General features: G+C 46.2%; 1 protein-coding gene across 3 annotated transcripts in view; it reads left to right on the top strand.

Moving 5' to 3' along the window:
• Positions 1-238: 238 nt before the first annotated feature.
• Positions 239-24,496, top strand: part of ARFGEF2 (ADP ribosylation factor guanine nucleotide exchange factor 2) — a 101,048-nt gene continuing 76,790 nt past the window's right edge. For 2 of the 3 annotated variants that reach the window (XM_047067914.1, XM_047067913.1), the window contains exons 1-4: positions 239-413; positions 14,344-14,374; positions 15,023-15,146; positions 24,096-24,242. In XM_047067914.1, the coding sequence (XP_046923870.1) occupies positions 293-413; positions 14,344-14,374; positions 15,023-15,146; positions 24,096-24,242 (423 nt within the window). In that variant the 5' untranslated portion in view covers positions 239-292. Of the gene's footprint in view, positions 414-14,343; positions 14,375-15,022; positions 15,147-24,095; positions 24,243-24,351; positions 24,440-24,496 lie in introns of those variants that run through there. The other variant, XM_047067915.1, reaches the window with a different exon arrangement.

The raw sequence follows: 24,496 nt of genomic DNA, 5'->3' as shown, positions 1-24,496 counted from the left end.
CACCCTCGCCCCTCCCCTCCTCACCCGCCGGACCCCGCCCCCAGCCGCAGGCCCCGCCCCGCCGGGGTCACGGGGTCGACGGACGCTCGGCGGCCGTAGCGGCCCCGTCAGTCACGTGGTCACGTGACGCGCTCCAACATGGCGGCGCCGTGGGGCCTCGGCGTCGCTTCCTGACGGGGCGGCGCGGACGGACGCGGCCGGTGGTGGCCGGGACGCCGGGCCCGCAGCGTCGCTCGCCCGCTTGTTCGCACCGCCCGCCCGCGGGGCTGCCAGCCCCCGCCGGGCCGGGGCCATGCAGGAGAGCCAGACCAAGAGCATGTTCGTGTCTCGGGCCCTGGAGAAGATCTTAGCCGACAAGGAGGTGAAGCGGCCCCAGCACTCCCAGCTGCGCAGGGCCTGCCAGGTGGCGCTCGGTGGGTGAGCCGCCCCGGCCCGGCCCCGCGCCGGCCTCCCCACGCCGGCCGTTACCCCGCCCGGCGTCCTGGTTTCCACCTCCCCCGACCTCGAATCCCACCCTCCCGACCCCCTTATTATAGCCCGGGGAAACTGATGTCCAGGCAGCTCGGGACTGGCCCAAGGTCACCTAGCAAGTTAGTGACAGCCAGCGCTAGCTATCCAGCCTCCCAGCCCCGGGCTCTTGCCACGACTCCTTGCCGTCCTGTTTCCTGGTTCCTCCCCTCACCAACCTCAGGAGCGGTAGTCCTTGCCCCAAGTTTTCTCTTTACCTGCGTTCTGCTGGTTAGGGTTCCCCCATGTGAGCAGAGCAAGTGCTTTGCTCACCTGCCTTAGGGAAACCCCTGACATTTGTTTTGGAAGTCTTGGATTGGCGAATGTTTTTCCTTTAATTTGGGGATCTCCCATAACTCCGTCATGTCCTGCACCTCTTAGGTAGGTGCAAGAGATCCGCTCGTTGCGGGCAGTCCACTGAAATAGATGTTCTTTGAGGGCAAAAAGGCTCGTGTTTTATGCACTGCTGGATTCCCTGCGTCTGCAGCTCTGCCTGGCACATAGTAGGTGCTGATTGAATGGACCCACGGATTATGGAAAGAGGGAGAGGACTCTCACTCATAGCTAGTTAAAACCTTGGTAGTTGATTACAGCATCGACATCCTGTCTTTTAATCATTGAAATATTTACCAAGTGGCCACTGTCTACTAGGTGCTGTGATGGGCACTACAAGACAGACAAGATACTTGCCTTTGTGGGGCTTATACTCTAAAAGGGGAAACTAAAATTACTGAGACATTTTTGAGTACTGATAAATACTTTTGTGAAAGTAAAAGAGCAAGATAGGATAAAAAAAAGGGGAGGGGCTGCGGACTGGTTTTGATAGGGTGTCAAGAAAGTAATCCTTTCTGAGGAGGTGACATTTGAGCTGAGTACTGAAAGGCAAGAAGTGTCCACCATGTGGAGTTTCAGGAGAAGAGTTCTGGGTGTTGAGGATCAATACATTTGACCAGAGCTAGCTTCAAGCTAATTCACGACCCCAGTGCCTTTGGTTTGACATCTGTAAAAAGACCTGTTTTTTTCCCTAACAAATCGAGTAAATGGAAAGTTTGATTTTCTGTTAGGGAGTTTGTAGTTGCTGTCACTTTTCTCGCTACGTTTGGTGTAAGGGACAGAGCCGAGATTCTTCTCTTGGGGCCTAGGAACGAGCTTGTGAACTTTGCATTTGTCCAGGAGAAGGTCTTTGGCTTTATCTGATTCTCGGAAGGGTCTGAGACTCCCTCAGGGGTCAGGAACTATTGATTGAGAGGTTGTAGTTGCTTAGATAATCTGGAAACAGATACTAGTCCTGTGAAATCCAGGATCAATTGGAGGAATTTACTGAGATTTAGATTTGTAAAGCTTTTCTATTCAGAAAACCAAGGCTAACTGTTGGATATTGTTTTATGAGGAATGCAGGATAAACACCTCAAAGCAGTTTGTTAGGCAAAAGCCCAATAGTTAGAACTCCATTTTGAAATCTTCCTGGAGTCTATCCTGTCAATATTACTTTAAGAGTATTGTCGCAGAAATTTAAAGATAACTATTTGGCAGAAAATTTTTCATTCCTCATTTTCACCAAGTTGTTTATCACAATTTTGCAACCTACTTCTAAAATTGTATTATGGGTCATAAAGGGTCATAACATTGAGAGCTTTTTAGATGTTTTTGGATCATGTCTTTATTCAGAAGTTGTGGAATGCACATTCAATGTTTTAGTAGTGGATTGTAAGAAATAGCTCATATAAGAAGTAATTTGACCATAGGTTAAATGAATAGCAAGCAAATGGACATGGTGGCTCATCATTGTCATCAAATTGGGTCATAGGAACTATTATAAGGGAACCTGTGCACAGTGTTGAGTCAAAGTGGCCATTTTTTTAAGAGAGTAATTGTGTCATTGCTGTTGAATAGAAATGACTGCTTTTATGTGTAAACAGTAGAAAACCTATAGCAAAGTACATGGTGATTGATACTTCACTCTGCGTCTCCAGCCACAGTCTTGTGCCCAGAAACAAGCCTGTGTGTGAGCTTGCGTATAAGAAGTTTTGTAACGTGGCCAGCGTTTTAGAGATTACCACGTATAGATTGTCGTTAATTTTGATAAGAGGAACTGTAAATGACCACCCAAAGTTGAAGTGCTTAGATGATGGAGCGCACTTACAGGAAGCAGCTGTGATAGGATTCGTCTGTTGTAGTGTATTGGGGGAGGGGATCAGGGCTGCAGGGACTGCATAGTAGGGAGGTTAGGAGTGTGTTCTCTGGACTCAAGACTGCCGGCGTTCAAGTCGCTTGCCTTCCGCTTCTTATCTTTGTGATCTTGGACAGGTATTATACTTTCTTCATTGGGTTATTGTAAGGATGAAGTTAGTTGACATGTGCAAAGAACTTGGCACATAGTGGATGCTCTTGGTTTTGCTCTTGGTTTTTTTTTTATTTGTTTTTTTTTTTTTTTTTTTAACATTTATACATCTTTGAGAGACAGAGACAGAGCATGAGCGGGGAAGGGGCAGAGAGAGGGAGACACAGAATCCGAAGCAGGCTCCAGGCTCTGAGTTGTCAGCACAGAGCCCGACGCGGGGCTCGAACCCACAAACCGCGAGAGCATGACCTGAGCCGAAGTCGGACACTCAACCGACTGAGCTACCCAGGCGCCCCTCTTGTTTTTTATTATTAGCTTAAGCTGTAACAGACCACAGACACTGAGGGCTCTAGCCTGATGTTCTTAACCTGCATTGGTTCCTCGTTCAGGAATGACTTATTGCTCTATTTGGTTTGTTGCTGCAGTAAATAAGAATGTAATTACACGACCAGGAGGCTGTGTTTATCGCAGTGTTAACTTGCTAAAGCTCAATGAAGACAGGGGTTGTCCCTTGTAACAGCAGTGATGATCAGGATGGAACAGGTTTGGAGTAATCTCAGTGATTTATCTGCACTAAATGCCAAATGCATAGGTAGGTATAGACTACCCAATTAGGGGATTTTGTCCTGCCAGCCTTTATCTGGAGTATCAAAATAGCCTGTAAGAGTATTCATCTCCCCAAGGATTTTGTTGGTCTTTACCTTGTTAACGAAGCTCTGATGTGTATTAATAATCTTGAACCCTTCAGCCTTCTTGTTGGGGTACACACATACATTCCTAAACCTCCCTTTCATAAGTGTCTTAAGGGCCATTTTCTGTCATGATCTCTCTTTACATTACTGAGTTACAAATTATAAATTCTAGAGTTTGGAGACTTGACAGGATAATCTGGGTGTTTTTAAATTGAGTATGGAAAAATTTGTCTGGAAATCTGGAAAACGTTAACTGAGTTCTAACAGTACTCTTCTCATCTATATATGATAAGAGATGCATTATCTTACTTCGTAACAATCCACACAGAGTGCTAAGAGCTGAGTGCTCTGTAATTACTTGGTGTCATTCTTAGTCATTATCAAGAAAACATAAAAAGAATAACAAACATATCTGTATGGCTTTCATATGAAATAGAGTGATTTCTTTTTTTAAATAGACTTTTTTTTTAGAGCAGTTTTAGGTCCACAGCAAAGTTGCACAGAAGGTACAGAGAATTCTCATCTGCTCCCTGCCCCCACACATGCGCTGCCTCTCCCGTTAGCGACATGCCTCACCAGAGTGGAACATTTATTACTATGATGACGCTACACTGACGCATCATTATCACCCAATTGAGTAACGTCTTAAAATCACATGTTATGTAATAACTGTTGGTATCTACCATGTACTAAGCATTTCTGTGTTCCAGGCACCATGCCATGTGCTCTGCAGCAGTTTACTTCTTAACTGTTATTATCCTCATTGAGGCCCAGAGAAGTTGGCCAGCATACCTCAACCAGGAAGCAGTGGAGTCAGGATGGAACACTGGCAGGCTGGCTCCAGAGCCCAGGACCTTAACCGTTACCGTCACGCTTGTGTTGCTCCTCCGTAGGAGAGTTATTGTATGTAGAATACTCAGTGGAGTCTTTAAGCGGTAATTGCACTGCAGTAAAGTTTTGAAGTTTCATTAAGTAAAAGCATTTGGTAAGTAGAGAGACCATATTTTCTATAGTTGAATTTTGATATATCTGAAAGCCTGTCGTCGCAATGATGACAGCTTTCTTCCCCTGCAGCTTTTTGCTGCATGTATCTTGGGTTTACTTTAGTTTAGGACCTAAGGGGAAGAAAGAAGTGAGGGTAAAGAGCCGATGGCCCATAAGCTTCACTTGAGTGATGAAGCTTTCTGATTTATGACCTCTCTCTTCATCAGCGGTAAAGCGCCTTTGATGAATTCTGGAGGTGTGACACGTAGCCGGTGTCCGTCTTTGGGTACCGCGGGCAAAGGGAAGCCGAGGCCCAGAGAGAGTCTTGCCACATCTGCACAGCCAGGCGGGAGACATACGGAACACACGTGCCCTGGCCTGACACACAAATCGTAAACTCCAGCTTTAGATCTGCCACTCCGCTTGGTATATGGGACTGAGAGGCGTGCGGGTCATTGGTGATCTTAGCTTGAGCTGTTTTGGTGGCACAATGAAGGAGAAAACCAGAATGGAATGGGCGAAGCATGAGTGGGAGGTGAGGAAATAGCGAGCACAGACAACTGTTTTCCAAAGTTTGGCTGTGGCGTGAAGGAGAGGCAGGAGATGTGGATCCTGGGAGGGTTTTTCTCCTTATTATTTTAAAGTAGAAAAAACTCGAACGGGTTTAAATGTCCTTGGGAAGAAGCCAGTTAAGGGAGTATGCTCATAAATCTTAGTTGTATATTAATGTGCAAAAAAAAAAATTCAACATTTACACGTCCATATGATAAAGTGAACTGCTTTGTCCTCCATATGATGTTGTTGTTATTCTAACTTTGATGTGTTCAAAATAACTGTTCTCACCACTAGGAAGAACCTAAGTGCAAAATTTGAAAAATATGAAAACCATCTCTAAATTGTCATAGCAAATAAAGTAATTTTTTTTGTCATAGCAAATAAAGTAATTTGTATTTCCTGCTGAAATACAAAATAAATCCTTTAATTTTGGCAAATTCTGGTGTTTGGATGAGACATTTTGTTTGCACGTGGTGCAGATTAATGTTTTGAGAAATACCAGGACTCAGGACCCTGACAGATTAGTTTTTGTTGAAAAGCTTTATGATGATTCTTCAGGAAGCGGTCACCTGCCTAGAAGCAGCATCTAAAAGTTGGATTTTGATTACTGAAAATTGTTTGTTTATTGGATTAGCAGAAAATTCACTGAGAGCTGAGTTGGAAACTTTGCTTCTTGATTAGTTCTGTGATGCTGGGTTGATAATTTAGCTTCTTTGAGCCTCAGTTTCCTGAAATGCTAAAGGTGATAATACCTTTGTCCCGGGATTATTGTGAAGGTTAAGTGACCCAGTGTAGTAAAGTCTGGTGCCTAACAGATAACCTGTTAAAATTCAGAGGCTCTGGTGTTAACCATATTTAAAGGAGAAGAAACTGAATGCTTGTTCTTTTCTGCCTCCCGTATTAGTTGGTTTGTGGACGTTTTTCTGGTCTCTGACATTTCGATGCCGGTGAAGCAAGCCGTTGGATGAATTTAGAGCTCTGTCCTGTACGTGTAAATCTCAGGGGAGAGTCTGTAAGCAGTGCTGGGGAAAACAGTAAGACTATTCTTTATAGAAAAGAGCAGACTTGTGAAAATGTGTACTTAATCAGCAAGTACATGGAGTTTCCTATATAAATAGCTCAGAACTGTATTTAGTCCTCACCAATTTCACCAGGCTTAGGGGGCCTGCCAGGAAAATACTTGACTTTCTTTCCAGCAAGGTTATCTTAGAAAACCTTGACTCATTCCTGGAGTCTTCCTAAAGGAGCTTCTTTCAGTTTACTGTCTTGGTTGTAAATAAGTCTTTTGCTGCTTTTTTTTTTTTTTTTATTAAAGGTATTTTCTTAAGTTTTATAGATTTGTGGGGAGAACAGCCTTCTTGTGCCATTAAATTCTTAAATTTTTCCTCAGTCCCAGGGAGCGGTTAGTGCATATTTTACTCTTTATATGGTCCTTTTGTCTGTTGACTAAACAAGGGTGACATTCACTGAGAAGATATTTATTTGGGTGTCACATTTGGTGTCATGATGCAGGGGAAACAAACAAGGACCCTCTTCTCATGGAGTTTGCAGTTAATGGGGAAGAAGTGCATTATTCAAATGCTCACATCCTCTGAATCAACGTTAAAAAAAAAAAAAAAAAAAGTTAACCTAAAAAGTCCTATGAAGGAGAGAAACCTGGTCCTGCAGGGGAGTGAGCAAAGTTGTGAGGGAAAATTTCCCTGAGGAAGTCTTGAGATTTGAATGATAAATAAGAATTAAGTAGGTGGACAGGGCACCTGCCTGGCTCATTCAGTAGAGTGACTCTTGATCTTGGGAATGTGAGTTTGAGCCCCATGTTGGGTGTGGAGATTCCTTAAAGATAAAAGCTTAAAAAAAATTAAATAGGTTAGGGTGACAGGTGTTTTGGCAGGATGTGGGAATAGTATGTACAAAGGTCCTGTGGCAGGGAGGAGTACAACTGTTAAACTAAAAAGTCGATCGACAGTTATCTCAAAATAGAAAAAAATGTGATCACTTAATTAAAAAAAAGAGAGAGAGAAACTGAAAGAGGCCACTGTGTGGTGGGAGCATGGTAAATGAAAGGGGAGAGTGTTTGAGAATAAGGTGGGAGGGGTGGCCAGGGCCCTACCATGCAGGACCGCAAGGTTTTCATGGTGAGGAGTCTGATTTTCCAAGCAAAAGCAGTGAGACAACACTGAAGAGTAGTAAACGGGGGAGAAGGTGCCATGATGACCAGGTTTGTGTTTTGGAAAGATCACTTGGACTTGGACTGTTGTGTTCAGAACATTTTAGAGGAGGACCAGAGGGATTGCTCAGGGACAGTGAGGAGGCAGTTCCCGTCACCCGGGTGAGAGATGTTGGTTCCTGGCCTCAGTGGTGAGGACAGAAGCCAAGCAAAGCGAGTGTATTCCCCACTTGTCCAGAAGGTGAATGAGAACATTGGATAAGGAAGAGGCTGGCTGTTAAGTTTCTGACTCACCCGACTGAATGGATGGTGGTGCCGTTCCATAAGGTGGGAGTGTGGGGGTAGGAGGTTGATCTGAGTTGGGACTTGATGTGTTGAGGCTCACCTGCCTTCGAGCATCCAGTCAGGTGGAGCAGGCAGCAGGTGGACATATGAGCCTGTTGTTCCTGAGACAGACCTGGGCCGGAAGTCATGATTTGGGAGTCAGGAGAGCCTAGGTGGGAACCGAAGGTGTCGGTGAGAGTGAGGTGGCCTAGGGAGAGAGCGTACAGAGAACGAGAGCCAGAGGTCTGCCTGGGCCTCGGGAACCCCTGCCTGGCTGGGCAGAGGAGGCAGCCTGCAAAGGCCATAGAGAGGAGTTGGGGCAAGAAGCAGAGGGCAGATGAGAATGTGTGCCTAGGAAGATAGAAGCAGAGAACATTTCAAGGAGGGTGAGGTCGGTAAGGTCAAACGCCGCAGGGAGGTCGGGTTAGATGGAGAGTGGCAAAATGCCCATCAGATCAAGAAACATGTGGGTCATTGGTGACCTTAGTTTGGGCTGCTTTGGTGGTACGGTCGGTGAAGGTGAAAGCCAGACTGGAGTGGGCTGGGGCGTGGGTAGGAGGTGAGGAAATAGGCAGTGAGCATGGGCAGCTCTTTCCCCAAATTTGGCTCTGGTGTGAAGGGGAGGAGGGAGGTGTGGATCCCGGAAGGTTTTTTTTGTCTTATCTTTTCTTTATTTAAAGGTTTAAACTTGGGAAGGATCCAGGTGAGTGAGAGGTTAAATAATGCAGGATAGAGAAAGGACAGTTTATTCATTCAACAAATATCGAGTGCCTCCTCTCTGCCTAGGAATTCCTAGGTGCTGGGAATTCAGCAGTGACCAGAAGAGACAAAAGTCTCAGTTATCATAGTTTATATTCTCCTGGGGAAGACAGAAAACAAATGAACTGATAAATAATATGTCAAGGGCGGGAAGTACTGTGAAGCAAGATGAGAAAAGTAAACCAGGGTGAAGTGGAAAAGTGAAGCAGGTGAGGAAATAGAGAATGACAAGGAGGGGCAGAGGTGGCAGTTTGGGTGGTGAGGGAAGGTGACATTGGAAGGGGGAACTGAAGGAAGTGAGGGAGTGAGCCCTGCGGGTATCTGGGGGAGGGAGGGCATTCCAGGCAGCAGGAATAGCAATTGCAAAGTCCCTCAAACTGGAACGAGCAGGCTGGGGGTGGGGGCAGCGGAGTGTCTAGAAGGTGAGATCAGAGGGATGGCAGGGGGCCAGATCTTACAGAGGCTTGGAGGCCAAGGTCAAGATTTTGGATTTTACTCAGGGTGAGATGCGAAGCCAGTGGAAAGTTTTGAGCAAAGGAGCAGATGTAATCTGATTTCCATCGTAAGGGTTATGGACAATCTGTTTTGAGCAAATGTGATCTCATTTACATTTTAAGGGAATCCCTCTGGCTGCTGTGGGAGGAAAGGGTGGGAGCTGGAGCAGCGTGGATGGCAGTGGTGGTGGCCCAGCACCGTGAGAAGTAATCAGATTCCAGGCAGAACGGAGAGCCTGCAGAGGCAGGTAGGGATGCGAGATTGTGGAGGTGGAGGGATTGGACCCTGTCTTCTGGCAGGGAAGAGTGAAATTCTGGGTACAGAACCAGTTAGGTTCTCTAACGGGAAGCTGAGTCAGTCTCCTTGTGGCGGCTTCTAATCTCTGGATGAAATAGGAGGCCACTTCATGGGTAATGAGTAAAGAGGAGGACCGGTTGGTGGTTGGTTAGGAGGGGAGGTGGGGTGTTTGAGAAGAGCGGAGAAAGGAGCAGTAGTTTAGGGAAGGTAGAGGAGATGGGCACACCCGGCATTATTTAGGGCTCCATTTATGGTTGGCGATTATGACTCTCTAGCCCTGCCAACTTGCCCCACTGTCAGAGGTCTGGTTGCTAGGTGGAGACAGGTCAGAAGGAGATGGTAGTATATATAATCTCAGTTTGGGATTTTGCCAGAAGTTAAAGACTAAAGGTCAGAGAGAGTCATGACTGTTGATCACCTACCATTCGGATAGCAGTCCTACTAATGGGACCCATCCTGGGAACTGAAGAAAGGGGAAAGCTAATGCTGGCCTTGTCAAGATCTGACAGGCCAAAGAAGGGCCCTGCTGGTCAGCTGGAAGGAAAGAAGACTGAGGGCATGGGTCAGGAAGGAGCTGGAAGTCCACCATTCCATATAGGGACAAGATTCAGAGTGTGACCAGCCTCACCAGGCTGGCTTGTAGTGGGGGAAGAGGGCCTTGGAGGAGAAGTTGCACGAGTTGGGGGCAGCCTTGGTTTGCATAGGAGGCAGGGGTGTGTGTGGCAGGTCAGATGTGTGGGGAGAGTTGAAGATTTGCAGGGACTTTTGGGGTCTCTGGGTGAGTTGACCAGTGATGGGATCATTGAGGTTGATGTGGGTCGTTTTTGGACTCAGCCTGGGAGTGGAGTAGAGGCTTGTGCCAAAGTCACTGATGAATGGGGGGTGGGGGGGGGGTGGTCCTGACCCTAGGGGTTGGTAGATGGCAGCCATGCCCAGAAAGGATTTCCTAGGAAGAGTGTGGCTTTTCAGCTGAAGCTGCCCCACCCCACTCAGGTCTTCCTCCTCTCCAGCCTGTTCATTTATGGCTGCTAATTGTCTGGTTGGCTGCTGGGAACGCCTGTTAAAATGTGGAGCAATAAACCAGAGCAGGTGTGTCCTACCATATGCTCCTCTTCCTCCTCCTCTGTCTCATCATTGAGGGCTTCTGGAGTATTGGCTCTGGAGCAGACAGCCTGGGTATGATGCAGTAGCACTTGGTGGCTGTGATGGTGGACAGGTGACTTCGGCCGTGTGCCCAGATTCCTCACCTGTGTAACAGTTACGGGATAAGAGTGCTCTTGGCTTCCTGGGTGTTGGTGAGGACCGAATCGGCACCTGCCCCTCATTTTCTTTTTTCTCTTGTCTCTGCTTGGTTCCACTGATAGCACTAGAGGTTTTGCGCGATTTCTGACTCCTCTTTTAAGAAAAAAGCAAGAGAACTGTCACTTGGTTGACCACCTGCTGTAGGCCGGACCCTGCCTTAGCCATTAATCTGATAATACCTCTCTCATGGGCTTGTCAAGAGAATCACCTGCACCCAAAGGCCTGGTTACAGTCTGTGGGGCAGAGGGGGCTGCTTTTCATCATCCCCATTTTTTAAAGTTGGCAATCAAGAGTCAGAAAGGCCTACTAACCCAGCTGGCCTCGTTCAGCTAATAGATGTCCATGCGAGGACTTGAACCCAGTTCTTGCTGAATCTCAAACGAATTTCCTGTCTTCCACCACACCAGGCCGTGCCAAGCAATCTGTGAGGCCCCCTGCCACACACCTTTCCCCTGTTTCTTTTTCTGCCTCTGTTTAATGGGAAGAACATACCCTATTATCCAGATATATCCAGAAGCCAACTGTTAGGGCAGGCCATATGAAACTGCTACTATTCGGCCGTTCCCAGCCTACAGAAGTGGCGCGTTCCTGTGGTTCTGATACTTCACCTTCCCCCATGGACTCCATCCTGGTCCAGGCCCCTGTTACTGCTCGCCTGGATTAGTAACAGTAGCCCCTTGATTGGAGTCCCTGCTTCTGTCCTGGCCACCCTCCTCTTTATACTCAAAACAGCCGCCAGATTGATCTGTCAGAACATAGGTAGGTCAGCTCAGGCTGCCTCCCCGCCCCCCCCCCCCCCCCCCCCCCCCCCCGCCCCAGGGGCTTTCCAGCATCATCGGGACCCCAGCTGTGCCCAATGAAGAGGTTTTTTCATAATTTTTCTTCTTTAAGAATGGTGTAGAGAGTGCAACAATTCCTGATTCTTGTGGGAATACTTAAGCATAAAGTGAGAAACTGAAGAAAATCTGCAAACATACGATTTGTGACCTTGGTGTCTTGGCCTTTGGCAATAGCTGTCACCAGTAGTGTCCTCTGTGCTGCTCACTGTGGAGGGCTGTGCTCTTCACTCACTGCCACAGGTCACTCTGGCCTGTGTTCAGTTCTTTTGGAAAACCAGGGTACTGGTTGGGTACTGGTTCAGTTCTTTTGGAAAACCAGGGCATACCATCTTGGTGGCTCTGCCACAGCAGGCCAGGAAAGGAGATCGAGAGAGTCCAGAGCCGGGGTTCAGCCTCCCGAGGCTGGATGGGGCTCAGAGCGGTCCAAACACTGGTGCTTCGACCTACGGTCGCAGTAATCACAGTCTGCGTTAGTGATAGCAAAGCCAACACTTATATTCTGCATTTATAGCTTACCGGGAAATTCTGGGTGCTTATTTGGGAGTCACCCTCGTACCCAAGGGTTATGAACAAGGGCCTTAATTTTCTGGGTTCAAGTTCCAGCCCTACCGCTTACTAGACTGTAATGTCTCTGAGTCTTGTGTTTTCATCTGTAAAATTGAGTGGAGTTGGGCCTTGAACCCTGGTCCTCAGGCTCCTTACATGCTTTTTGGCTGAGAAGCATTTTAACTGGTGTAAAACTTGGATGTTTTGTCTTCATAGTGCTGGCCATAGTCCTTAAAAGCCACTTTTGTCCCAGCAGTTGTTAACTTCTCTGCAGCCAGTGAAGTACATTTTCCTCGATTTTTCCTGATCGGTAAAGCAAAGGTTGCAAACTAGTTTTTTTTGAGCATAATACTTTTAAAAATAATTGAGGTTGCTTTGGATTACAGTCAAACTTTCACTTAAAATCCGGGTTTTGACCTCTGGAAAAATCAAAACAGCTGGCACCTCTGGGCTCCGCCGGGACTGAGGCCCTGTGGGATGTGGAGGGGTCCCCCCTTCCCCTGATATCTTAAGCCCACCCGTGCCTCTCCTTGATGTCCACTGCCTGGCCTCCGTAGGCCTTTGAGTGTTGCACTTGAGTTTATTACCCCTGATGCCTCAGTGACTGAGTAGCTGGCATTCCTGGTGATTGCCTCATCCATTAGTGAGTGAGTTGGCACCGGTGATATTCCAAAACAGATTATTTTGGAGCTCAGAGGCCAGCCCAGACTCTAGTGAAGGCTTAATTGCTTCAGATATATTTAACATCTAGACGCTAACAAGGTAACCGCGAACAGAAGGAGACCTTACGTTTGAGTTTGAGGAGCGGTGTGCCTCTGGCATGTCACACGGTGACACCAAGGACCAAGAAAGCCTTGACGTTACGGGTACAGATTTCTGCCAGCTGAAAGCTTGGCTACCAGTGTCCTGGGCTGGATGGGTCTCCTGAGCCACTCCCACAGCCCGGAGGCCTCCACTAGAGGAAGCCACAGCTACGTCCTTAGTGGATTCTTGTCCCCAAAGGGAATGCCACAGAGCTCTCTGTAACAGACCCTGTGTGTCACAGCCCCGATGGTCCATGAGCAAAATGCTTGCTAACGATCATCTGGGTGTTTCTCCCCCGTTGTCTGATGTGTGCAGTAAGAAGACACTGGAAGATTGCCTTCAGGGTTAGAAATTGCCACCTCTAGTGAATCTGGTTGTTGAGTTTTCACTTCCTAGTTCAGTCTAGGATAATAGTTGTCCAAGAAAAGGGAATCTGTAATTTCCAGAGCTGTGTTGCTGGGATAACTAATGCTGTATCCATACCACTGGTTCTCAAAGGATTGGATAAAGAAGACTGCTCTTGGAGATTATCTGAGTACACAGCAGGCTTACTTCAGTGGCCTGGTTTGATAATATGTTGAGCCTGTGAAGCCTAGTGTGCAGGAATACTTTTGACCAAGAGAATGGGGGAGAATTCTCTCCATATTTAGATGGGGTGTTCTGTTGCCTCAAGGGCACAAAACCTTGTTCTCCTGGAAATAAGACTATCCGAGATTGTGATTTGTGAATAATGACGCTTTATTTCTGAAACCCTAACTGTGAGGTTGTATAACCTCCATCGTAAAGATTTTTTATAAATTCATAAAAATTTTTATATATCTTGGCACAACAATATGAGTGTACTTAATACACTGAAGTGTGTATTTTAAAATGGGTAAGATGGTAAGTTTTATTTGTGTTTGCCACAATAAAAAAAAACTTCTATGTAAAAATAACAAAGTATATATGCTTATAGAAAATGTGAAAAAAATAAAAAATAGTCATTCTACTAACACAGCTTTCTGTTATATTTGTTGCCAATCTCCTATACATATTTTTGCACAGTTGAAATGTTGATAGTATTACCATATTATTGTGGTAGCTATCCTTAACATGCATTTTGCACAACAGGGAAATAGCTAGAACATTGCACTATGGGCCGGAATGCTTGGATTCCAATTCTAGTTCCCCAGTTCCTGATATCTAACAGGGGGCAAGTTACCTAACCTTTCTGTGCCTTGGTTTCTCATCTAAATCAGTGATTCTCACCTGGGGCAGTTTTGCCCCAGGGGACAGTTGGCAACGTCTGGAGACATTTTTGGTGTTGCAGACCGCAGAGGGCTGCTACTGGTATCCCACTGGTAGAAGCCAGGGATACTCCCGAACGTTCTGCAGTGCGTAGGACAGCCCCATAATGGATTAGCTGCTCCCAGATGTCAGTAGTGTCTTGGTTGAGAAGGCCTGCTGTATATAAGATGGAGATAAATACTATCTGCCTTATAGGGTTGTTTTGAGGGTTAAGTGAATTAAAAGTATGTAAAGTACTTAGAGCAATGCCTAACACAACATAGCTGCTGTGCACGTGTTAGCTATTGTTATTGTTACCGTAATCACTTTTTATTACTTCATATCAGCATTTCATTCTTAAAATTCTGATAAACATTCTTTTTAATATTTTCCAAATCTTTCAGTAAAGTTTTCTTTTACATAATTATTGCATTCTCTTAACGTGCCCTTCTTTTTTCCCCACAGATGAAATTAAAGCAGAAATAGAAAAGCAGAGGTAAGCTCTTCTCCTGGCTGAAATACAGTATTAAGGGAGTAGGTAGTGGCCACGGGAACCCCTCTCTGTGCGTGTTTTCTCATATTGTATTATGGACAGCGCATGCTCTCCTAGCACAGTGTCGGGCACAGGGCCCGACTCTGTGTGTGTTTGAACAGATGCTAGGTTAGCAGGTTACCGACTCGGTAACTGCATATTTGCAGCAAAGGGTAAGGAAGATCAGGTTGATGCCGCTGTCCCTTTTCTTGACAGACGAGGCAAAGCCCTTGCTTGCCCTCTGTGTCCGGCTTCTTTAGGCAGGAGGACAGCTTGTCCCGGAAGTGGCTGTGCCTCGTCTCCATGGTCAAGAAGCCAGTTCGTCTCGTTTCAAAACTACAGCCCCGTAGCTGATGACGTAGCTGATGCCGGGATTCAGTCCAGGACGCTGTCGACATAGCCTACCAGTCAGGGACCTTGCTCTCTGCATGTGGCCCTGTGGTCTTTTGTCCTAATGCATGTGTTTCGGTTTTCAGTTGTCTGGCCCCGCAGAGGCAGTTTGCAGGCACTTCCAGTCAAGCGATTACAAGTGGGATGGGCAGTTAGAGTGAGGTGTAGAAAAGCAGACTTTTTTCCATTTCCCCTCTCCGCCCTCTCCTGCTTCTTCCCTAGGCGTGGCGCTGCTGCACCCCCGAAGGCAAACTTCATCGAAGCCGACAAGTATTTCCTTCCGTTTGAGCTAGCTTGCCAGTCCAAGTCCCCCCGGGTGGTCAGCACATCCCTCGACTGCTTGCAGGTACCACGTTTAAACTTGATGGTGTCAGGAGGGTTGTCTCCAAGCCACAGGGGGGTCCTTTCACAGGGGCAGTGAGGAAAGGAGCCATCCAGTGTATTCTTCATGGAGGTCTCATGAGGGAGGGAAAAGTAAGAGGTCTAATCTGACCTCAGCTAAAGAAGAATGTGATTCCCTAGAAATGTTGTGTTGTACTCTCTTATGTGCGGTTTTCTAACTGAAACCTTTAGGATTCGTTGGAAGAGTTGGTATACCTGGGCACGTGGTATTTTTACGCCACCTCTTTCTTGATGGCATTAAAATTCATAATATCCAGTAGAGAAATATAAGCAATATTCATCATTTGTGGTAATATTGCATAAAGTCCCTGTGAATCCTGAATAAGCAAATGCTGAACCATGGTTCCCACAGGAAATACAGAGTAAGGTTACTGTGAGCCTCTGGCCTCAACATGTTCATCAACTGACTAATACATAAATCAGTACATAAGTTTGTTCTTGGTGTGTTTCTGTTTAAAGACACCTTATTTAATAGATGTTACTGATTCATTATCATCAAACTCACGGTCAAAGCACTATAACACATGCCTGAACAAAGCTTATCTCAACGTGTAATTTCTCCGTAAGGCACATCATTGCGTTCTCGCTCTTAGGAACGATAGACGGCACTTCAGCAATGTGTTTGGGGCCATCTTTTTTTTTTTTTTAATGTATTTATTTTTTTTATTTTTTAGGTTTATTTATTTCAGAGGCAGAGAGAGACAGAGCATGAGTGGGGGAGGGGCAGAGAGAGAGGGAGACACAGAATCCGAAGCAGGCTCCAGGCTCTGAGCTGTCAGCACAGAGCCCGACGCGGGGCTCGAACTCACGAGCTGTGAGATCATGACCTGAGCCGAAGTTGGTCGCTCAACTGACTGAGCCACCCAGGTGCCCCTTGGGGGCCATCTTAAACGTCAAAAAAATCGGGACACCTGGGTGGCTCAGTCGGTTAAGCGTCCGACTTCAGCTTAGGTCATGATCTCTCTGTCTGTGAGTTCGAGCCCTGCCTCGGGCTCTGTGCTGTCGGCTCAGAGCCTGGAGCCTGCTTCGGATTCTGTGTCTCCCTCTCTCTCTGCCCCTCCCCCACTCATGCTGTCTCTATCAAAAAAAATGAATAAACGTTAAAAAAAATTTTTTAATGTCAAAAAAAAGCAACAAAATGAACCGAAATGTAAAAAACATGGCATGAAATAGGCCACAGAAAATGACCCTGTTTATAGTAAAAGAGCTGAAACGAGAAGACAGAGTGTCTCTGTGTTTGACCTCGGCTGGGAATGTGTGCATCGGGTGATTCAATTTTCTCCTCGCTTTGCGTGTGTCCGCAGATGACTATAAAAGTACCACAAGTATTGATTTGGGGCTTACAAATAAATTTTAGTGAGTGGGTACGTTTGCAAACACAGGATCTGGGAATGATGAGGATCGACTGTATTAGAGCCACAGTGACCTTGTTATAAATTACCTTTGCTTAATGAAGAAGCAGGAACAGAGAAGTTAAGGTAACTTGTCCGATAATACGTAGCGTGAAAGAAACAGGACTACAACTACGGTTTCTTAATTCTTCCTGGTCCAGCATTCTTGTATTTTTTCTTAAGATCTACTCTTGAGGTTTGTGGTTACCTCACTTTGATTCTTAACCCCAGCAAGCAACCAGCATCAATGAAAAAAGCTTGATAAATTAAAAAATGATGGTCAGAAGCCCACAGTCTACCAGGACTTTCTAGAGCAGGGATAGGGAACAGGTTCTGTAATTGCCCAGAAGCTGTGTTGAAAAGCTATCTGAAGCTTCATCTGGGTTTCTTGAGAAAGGACTGTGATCGATTGGTTCTGTCTGCTGTGGCACAGGACTGCCAAGTGGCAGTGGGCATGCCACGTTTTTGGCATCGGTGGTCTAATATTTACTCTATCAGTCTCGCTTCTTTGATATGTCTGTGCTTGAAAGTTGGTGACAGTTTCTTCATGGAAGCAGTTCTTCCAAATGAAAAGCCATTTTTCTCGTTCAACCAGATTCTGTACAGATTGTCCTATGTGAAACATACTGTGAGCCCAGAATTCTTAAATGGCAGACCCAAGTCCTGCTTCTATCCTGAAATATTTGTGGCCGTGAAATTTTCTGAGGAAATTTGGCATAAGTTTAACTTTAGTTGTTTCCTTCTCACGTTACGGTTTAGTTCTGAAGCTGGTGCTGAGGGTTAACATGACTGATGTGTAAAGAATGGTGTCTAACGCGTGTTGAGGTCTCAGCCAGTGCTGGGCCTTGTGCAGAGTGCTGCATCAACTCTGTCCACAGCATCGTGTCTGATCTTCCCAGCACCCCTCTGGTCACTTAACTCTCATCCTCATTTCAGAATGGAGGAAACGGAGGCTTAAAGAATAAAGTGACCACTCTACCGAGCTCCTGTGCCCAGAAAGTGGTGGGATTGAGTGGGCATCTAGGACTGTCCCCACCCTGTCTGAATTCTTAACCAGGGGTCCTTAAGCTGCAACTGTGAGCTAAATCTGGCCTGCTACCTGCTTTTGTAAATAAAATTTTATTGGAACACGGCTGCCTGAATCCACTCAGGCTGCTCTAACAGAACACCACGGACTGGGTGGCTTAAGCTGGAGGCACTTACTTCCCTCAGTTCTGGAGGCTGGGCAGTGCAAGATCAGGGTGCCAGCTGATTCAGTTCCTGGTAAGAGCCCTCTTCCTGGTTTGTAGACAGCCGAGTTCTCACAAGACAGAGAGAGCACATTAGATCTCTGGTCTCTTCTTATAGGGCACTAATCCCACGAAGGACCCCACCTTCCTGATCTTACCTAAACCTAATCACCTCCCAGAGGCTCTTCTTCCTGATACCATCTCACTGGGGGTAGGGCTTCAACATAGGAACAGGGGATCACAAACATTTAGTCCACAGCAGCAACTGTACCCGTTGTTAATGTATTACCTCTGGCTGCTTGCCCACTACTACGGCTGAGTTGAGCTGTTGGAACAGATCACATGACTTGCAAAGCCTAGAAATTTGGTTCTTTACAGAAAAAGGTTGCTGACCACCCCTCTTAACTATTACCCTGTGGTTTGGCGTCTTTGATTAAAAATATGCTGTTTATGATTTATGTTCTATATTTTCCTAGAAATAGTCTGTTTGTAGAACTCTGGAACGGAAACACTGACATCCTGCTCTACTTTAGGCCACAGTCCTGGCTCGAGTTGTAGATTTAAGAGTGTCTTGAGACCTATGACATATGGTTAGCTCTTCTTCTACTCCCCCCCCACCCCGCAGAATGAAAGTTCTCTGTGATTTAATAGGTACACTTGAATCTCTTTGGTTTGTATACAAAATGCAAAATATGTTGTCCTTTTTATGATATTAGAAAGTGACCCAGTGCCCTCTGGAATACTAAATGAAATGCATTTTCTCTTGGAGGTTGCCCTTGCAAAGCCTGTTTGACTGGCTTTTCCCAGTGTGGGAGAGGTAACTTCCGACTTGGAAATGGAAGGTCAGTGTCCAGGGGTAAAAGTTGGTTTAGGCAGAATTGAAGACTGCTGCAGACATATCCACATTCTGCTCTGGGCATTTAAAGGCATCCTTCTTAGGGGCGCCTGGGTGGCTCAGTTGGTTAAGCAGCCGACTTTGGCTCAGGTCATGATCTTGCAGTTCCTTGGTTCGAGCCCCATTGGTCTCTGTGCTGACAGCCTGGAGCCTGCTTCAGATTCTGTGTCTCCCTCTCTCTCTGCCCCTCCCCCACACCTGCGCGTTTTCTTTCTCTCTCTCTCTCTTTCTCAAAATTAAATAAACATTAAAATTTTTAAAAATAAATAAAGGCATGGGGCACCTGGGTGGTTTAGTCGGTTAAGCGTCCGACTTTGGCCCAGGTCATGATCTCACGTCCGTGAGTTCGAGCCCCGCGTCGGGCTCTGTGCTGACAGTGCAGAGCCTAGAGCCTGTTTCAGATTCTGTGGCTCCCTCTCTCTGACCCTCCTGCATTCATGCTCTGTCTCAAAAATAAATAAACGTTAAATAAATAAATAAATAAATAAATAAAGGCATCCTTCTTTGAGCTTGGAGAGGTGATGGGGTAGCAAAGATGCTTCTGGGTTTGGTTTGTCCTGAGCACAGTTAGCTTAGAGTTCCCTCTCCCCACGGGGAGAAGCCTACAGAGTTCTCCTGGTGCTCACTTCTACCAAAGGTAAAGATCCTCTTTATTCCTTCCTTTCTGCACCTGGTCTGTCCTCCCCCATGGGAGGACCCATGGGCGTCTCCTCCCCCATGCCAGGGGAGGAGCATTAGGGTCTGTCTTGCCTAACTCAGTGATCTCCAGGGTACCCTGGACATATGTCAATAACCAAATTTTTTTGAGAATAACCTTTTAATACGTTCATATATCTTCAGTGGTAAGATTATGTACATGTACTACTCTTATTAAATTATTTATATTATAAAACAAAAATAGAACTTTTAAAAGGATAAGATAAGAAAAATATGAATAGAGTTCTTTCTATGTCCTAGTGAAGGCTGCAGGGAACCACTGGTCTCAGCTGTCTTGTTCATACCACAAACATTATCTTTTAGTTCTTATTTCTAGAAAACTTTGGATTTTTTAATGCATATCTTAAAATCCATTTGTAATTGGGGCTCCTGGGTGGCTCAGTCGTTAAGCACCCAACTTCAGCTCAGGTCATGATCCCACAGTTCGTGAGTTTGAGCCCTCCATCGGGCTCTGTGCTAACAGCTCAGAGCTTGGAGCCTGCTTCAGATTCTGTGTCTCCCTCTCTGTCTCTGCCCCTTCCCCCCACATTCGTTCTCTCTCTCTCTCTCTCTCTCAAAAATAAATAAATATTTTTAAAAATTTAAAAATAAAATGCATTCATAATTATCAAAGTTGTACATGATTACATTCTCTGTTAAATATTTTTTTTAGAACTTTAAGGATAAGACTGGGGGTGCATGGGTGGCTCAGTCAGTTAAGTGTCCAACTTCAATTCAGGTAATGATCTCACGGTTTGTGAGTTCAAGCCCCCCATCGGGGTCCACGCTGACAGCTCAGAGCCTGGAGCCTGCTTTGGATTCTGTGTCTCCCTCTCTCTGTACCCCTCCCCCTCTCGAACTCTGTCTCTCTGAAAAATAAATAAACACTTTAAAAAAAAAAAAGGTAAGACTGAAATCCCTTAGACTGCTAACCCTAAACCCAGTTGCCTGTGTAGGTCATAATACTTTTTTTCCTCTCGTCTTTTTCATTGTTTTTTTCCTTACCTGTGGGTGGTAGAATTTTATCTTATGAATTTGACAAATTTCCCTAATTTATTTGCATCTTTAAAATGTTAGTTGGATACATGGAATTTCTTTCTCATTTTAATATTTAAAAAAATTTTTTTAATGTTTATTTATTTTTGAGGGGGGGGGGGCAGAGAGAGGGAGACACAGAATCCAAAGCAGGCTCCAGGCTCTGAGCTGCCAGCACTGAGCCTGATGCGGGGCTCGAACTCACGAGCTGTGAGATCATGACCTGAGCCGAAGTTGGTCGCTCAACTGACTGAGCCACCCAGGTGCCCCATTTTCTCATTTTAATACTGTTTTAGGTTGAACCACATGAAGTTGTCATTCTCATGGACTGAAAAACTCAACTATCAGTAACTTCGTACGACCCCAACTTTGTATGACAACTTTTTGTCCATAAAGAAGGCAGATAAGTCAAGACTGAGAGCACAGACTTGGCTTACAGATGGCTTAGCATCTGAGACAAGTTCTTTAACCTTTCCAGGGTCCGGGATCCTCAGACACAGAATAACAGTGGTGTCATCTGCCTCCGTAGGTGATGATGGGGACCAGATATAACTACTCAGTGTTTCCCAAACACAAATCAGTCATGTTTCTCCCACACAGCCTCTTCCATGTCTACACTCCTCTTTATCAAAAGTATTTAATACTTTTCTTTAAAATAATTTTTTAAAAATGTTTGTTATTGAAGTTGACCTATAATATTAGTTTCAGGTGTTCTGCAGCTTTTTACATTCAGTAGTGTTTTTAAGATCTGGCTGTATTGCTACCTGCAGATACAGGGCATTTCTTTTGACTGACGTATGATATGTGATACCGCCATTTTATTTATCTCTTGTTCTGTTGAGGGGCATGGATAAATAGGGTGACAGTGAACATCCCTGTGCAGGCAGCCTCCTTAGACACAGGGGTGAGCGAGCCAGCTGCCCAGAGGCCTCCCTCCTCCTCCCTCTTCTCATCTCATTGCATTGACAAGGAATAAAGCAGGAATTTCTACCCTCCATCTCTGTCTCCCTCCCAGAGTCCAAGCCACCAGCTTCTCCCTCCTGGACAGCTTCGGTAGCCTCCTCACTAGTCCCCTGCTTCTCCTCCTGTTGTCCTCCAGTCTGTCCTCCATGCAGGAACTGGGCAGGGGGGGAGGTGGGGGGAGTCTTTAGAAATGTATCACATCATGTTAATCCTTTGCTTAAACCTGCCAGTAACTTTCCACCCCACTCACCGTGCAAAGCGCTTTCCTCAAGTGAGCTTGCCAAGCACGCTCGTGCTGCTGGACCTCTGCTATGTTTCCAGGTTTTTTTCTGTGCATTGACAAAAATTTACGCACGCGTATACACACACACACACACACACACACTCACACACTCACAGTTTGTATTTTCCAAAAATGAGATAGTCTTATGCATGATCACTGCAACTTGCTCTTTTTAAAGTGTCTACAAATCAGACAGGGCCCTGGAGATCGCACCCAGGACTTTTGGCTTTGGTCTGCCCCCACCCGGGAGAATATAAACTCTGTGAGAAGAAGGACCATCTTACTCCCTGTTGTACCTCCAGTGCCCAGAACAATATCTGGCACAAGGAGTGAGAAGGCAGAACAGGAAGGTCACGGGAACTCTTTCTTCTGGCCCTGTGTCACTGCACAGACAAGGGAATAATGTCGTGCTTTAAAACCCTGTTCAGGGGCGCCTGGGTGGCTCAGTCGGTTAAGCGTCCGACTTCGGCTCAGGTCATGATCTCGCAGTCCGTGAGTTCAAGCCCCGCGTCGGGCTCTGTGCTGACAGCTCGGAGCCTGGAGCCTGTTTCAGATTCTGTGTCTCCCTCTCTCTCTGACCCTCCCCCGTTCATGCTCTGTCTCTCTCTGTCTCAAAAATAAATAAACGTTAAAAAAAAAAAATTAAAAAAAAACCAAAAAAACCCCTGTTCAGTTTGAAGGGGAATGTGCCCTCACAGGAGTCTGTAGAAAGACTACTTCTAGTCCTTTTCGTATTTGAATTAAATATCCAGTGGTTCCTTCACCTCAGTCCTGCTTTGCAGCATCAGTTCTGTGGGGCCTACTTGTTAACATCACATTTGAGGAGTTTATAACCATCGCACTCATAACCCAGTGCTCCACATGGGCTTATGCATCCACTAGGAGTAAGGCATAAGCACCGTCAAGAACCGGAGGTCACTTACCAGGCAGCCGGTGCTGCCCTCTTCCGAAGCCTGCATGTGCATCAGCAGTGGGGGAAGGGGGGGTGAGGTAAAGGGCATCTTGACCTGTTTTTCAGAAACACATTTTAGCACGCCTCCCCTCCCCCGCAACTTCCCCACTCCCGCCCCCACCCCCTGCCCCTGTGTGGTGACCTCTGGGGTTGGACTTGACGAACAGAGGCTGTGCAGGCCTCTTCTGCTCAGTCAGTCATACGATCTGGCGGTATCATGTTCTCCTCTGAGCCACTGTCTCTTGTTTTTTTCTGCTTACTGAATGGCGATGCTTCCACAGTCAGTGAGGGGGGAAGCCAGTGAGAAACGGAGTCCGGCCTCTGCAGAGTGGCAGGTTTTCCTAGCACCGTAGATAATCTTAGGACCTTGTGTCATTTTGTGTGTGTAGAGGCAAGGATGTGACCAATCAGGAACCAAAAAGGGTAAAAAATAGAACAGCATTTTAAGGAGTCTTTGAGTCAGTGGAAGCAGAGAATGCCTTAGAAGTCACATATCCTAGAGGGGTTGTGTCAGATGAGTGATTCTTTTATCTGGGCAGCCTTCAAAATAACCTGGACAGCTTGGAGAAAAACACCAATTCCCAGGCTCTACCCCAGAAGTTATGATTCCGCAGGTCCAGGGTGAGGTCCGAGAATCTGTATGTGTAATGGGCTCCCTCAGGTGATTGTGAGTCTCACACAGGCTTGGAAATCCTCCTGCCCCTGACCTTTGGGTTCCTTTCCAGCTTTCAGATTCTCTGTGGTGAAATCCAGGTCATGAGTGAGGTGGCACAGGCCTTTGAAAGGCAGCCCCTCTCCAACCCAGTCTGTCGCCTGACCCAGAGGGCATGGCCCAAGTGACCCCTCACCTCTTCAGCCACGGGGTTGACACACGTCTAATACATAGGTGCAGAATTGAGTTCCCCCTCAAGCAAGACACATGATCTGTTGTTTCCTATGTATCTTTCCTTTTAAAAAGAAAAATCTATACATACGGATTTTTAACAGCTCGTGATACAATTTATATGCACACAAGTCACCCATTGAAAGTGTACAATTCAGTGATTTTTGTACGTTGACAGGTGTACAACGATCACCACGATCAAATTCTAGACCATCTTTATCACTTCAGAAAGAAAGTGGGCTCGTGAGTAATCACTGCCCGTCTCGCACTGATGACTTCCTGTCTCTATTCCGTACAGATTTTAGTCCCTCAGTCCTTCGCACTAGTGGTTGTGTATTGGCGATTGTTCTACACTCTGTTCCACTGGACACCGTTTCACCATCCTGAGGCTCTCCTGCCAGAGGAGACAGGGTGAACACTGTGCCCAGAGGGTGGCTGTGTCCGCCGTGCCCCGGGAGAACAGAGAGATCTGTGGGAACCAGAGGCTAAGCACTTCTTTTGCTGCCATGGGCAGCCTCAGTCCTTGTCGGGCAGAAACTTTTCATGTCTGTTCTTTCTGTATTTAGAAACTCATCGCATATGGGCACATCACCGGCAACGCCCCCGACAGTGGAGCCCCAGGGAAGCGGCTTATCGACAGGATTGTTGAAACCATTTGCAACTGCTTTCAGGGCCCTCAGACCGATGAAGGAGTTCAGTTACAAATAATTAAGGTATTTCTGTTTGTTTGCCTGATCTGGATTTTAAATAAGAAAGCTAGTGTCTTTTGGGAATTTGGATTTCTAATTTGCCATGTGTTAGTTGTCTCAGGTGGTGCTGAGCTGGAACAGAAGAGTGTAAGCATCACTTACATCTTTTGTTAAGTGTCAGAATTTATTAGCCCAGGCTGAGACAAGAAGAGTGGAACCAGGTGTGTTTTCAGAGTAAACAGTTCCGCTAATAACAATGTAAATTGCTTGTCAATTGG

The sequence above is a fragment of the Lynx rufus genome, unplaced genomic scaffold, assembly GCF_022079265.1.
Source record: "Lynx rufus isolate CCGP_SWC_20201006 ecotype Redwood Valley unplaced genomic scaffold, mLynRuf1.p SCAF_8, whole genome shotgun sequence".
NCBI lineage: Eukaryota > Metazoa > Chordata > Mammalia > Carnivora > Felidae > Lynx > Lynx rufus.
This window is presented reverse-complemented; position numbering and strand designations above follow the sequence as displayed.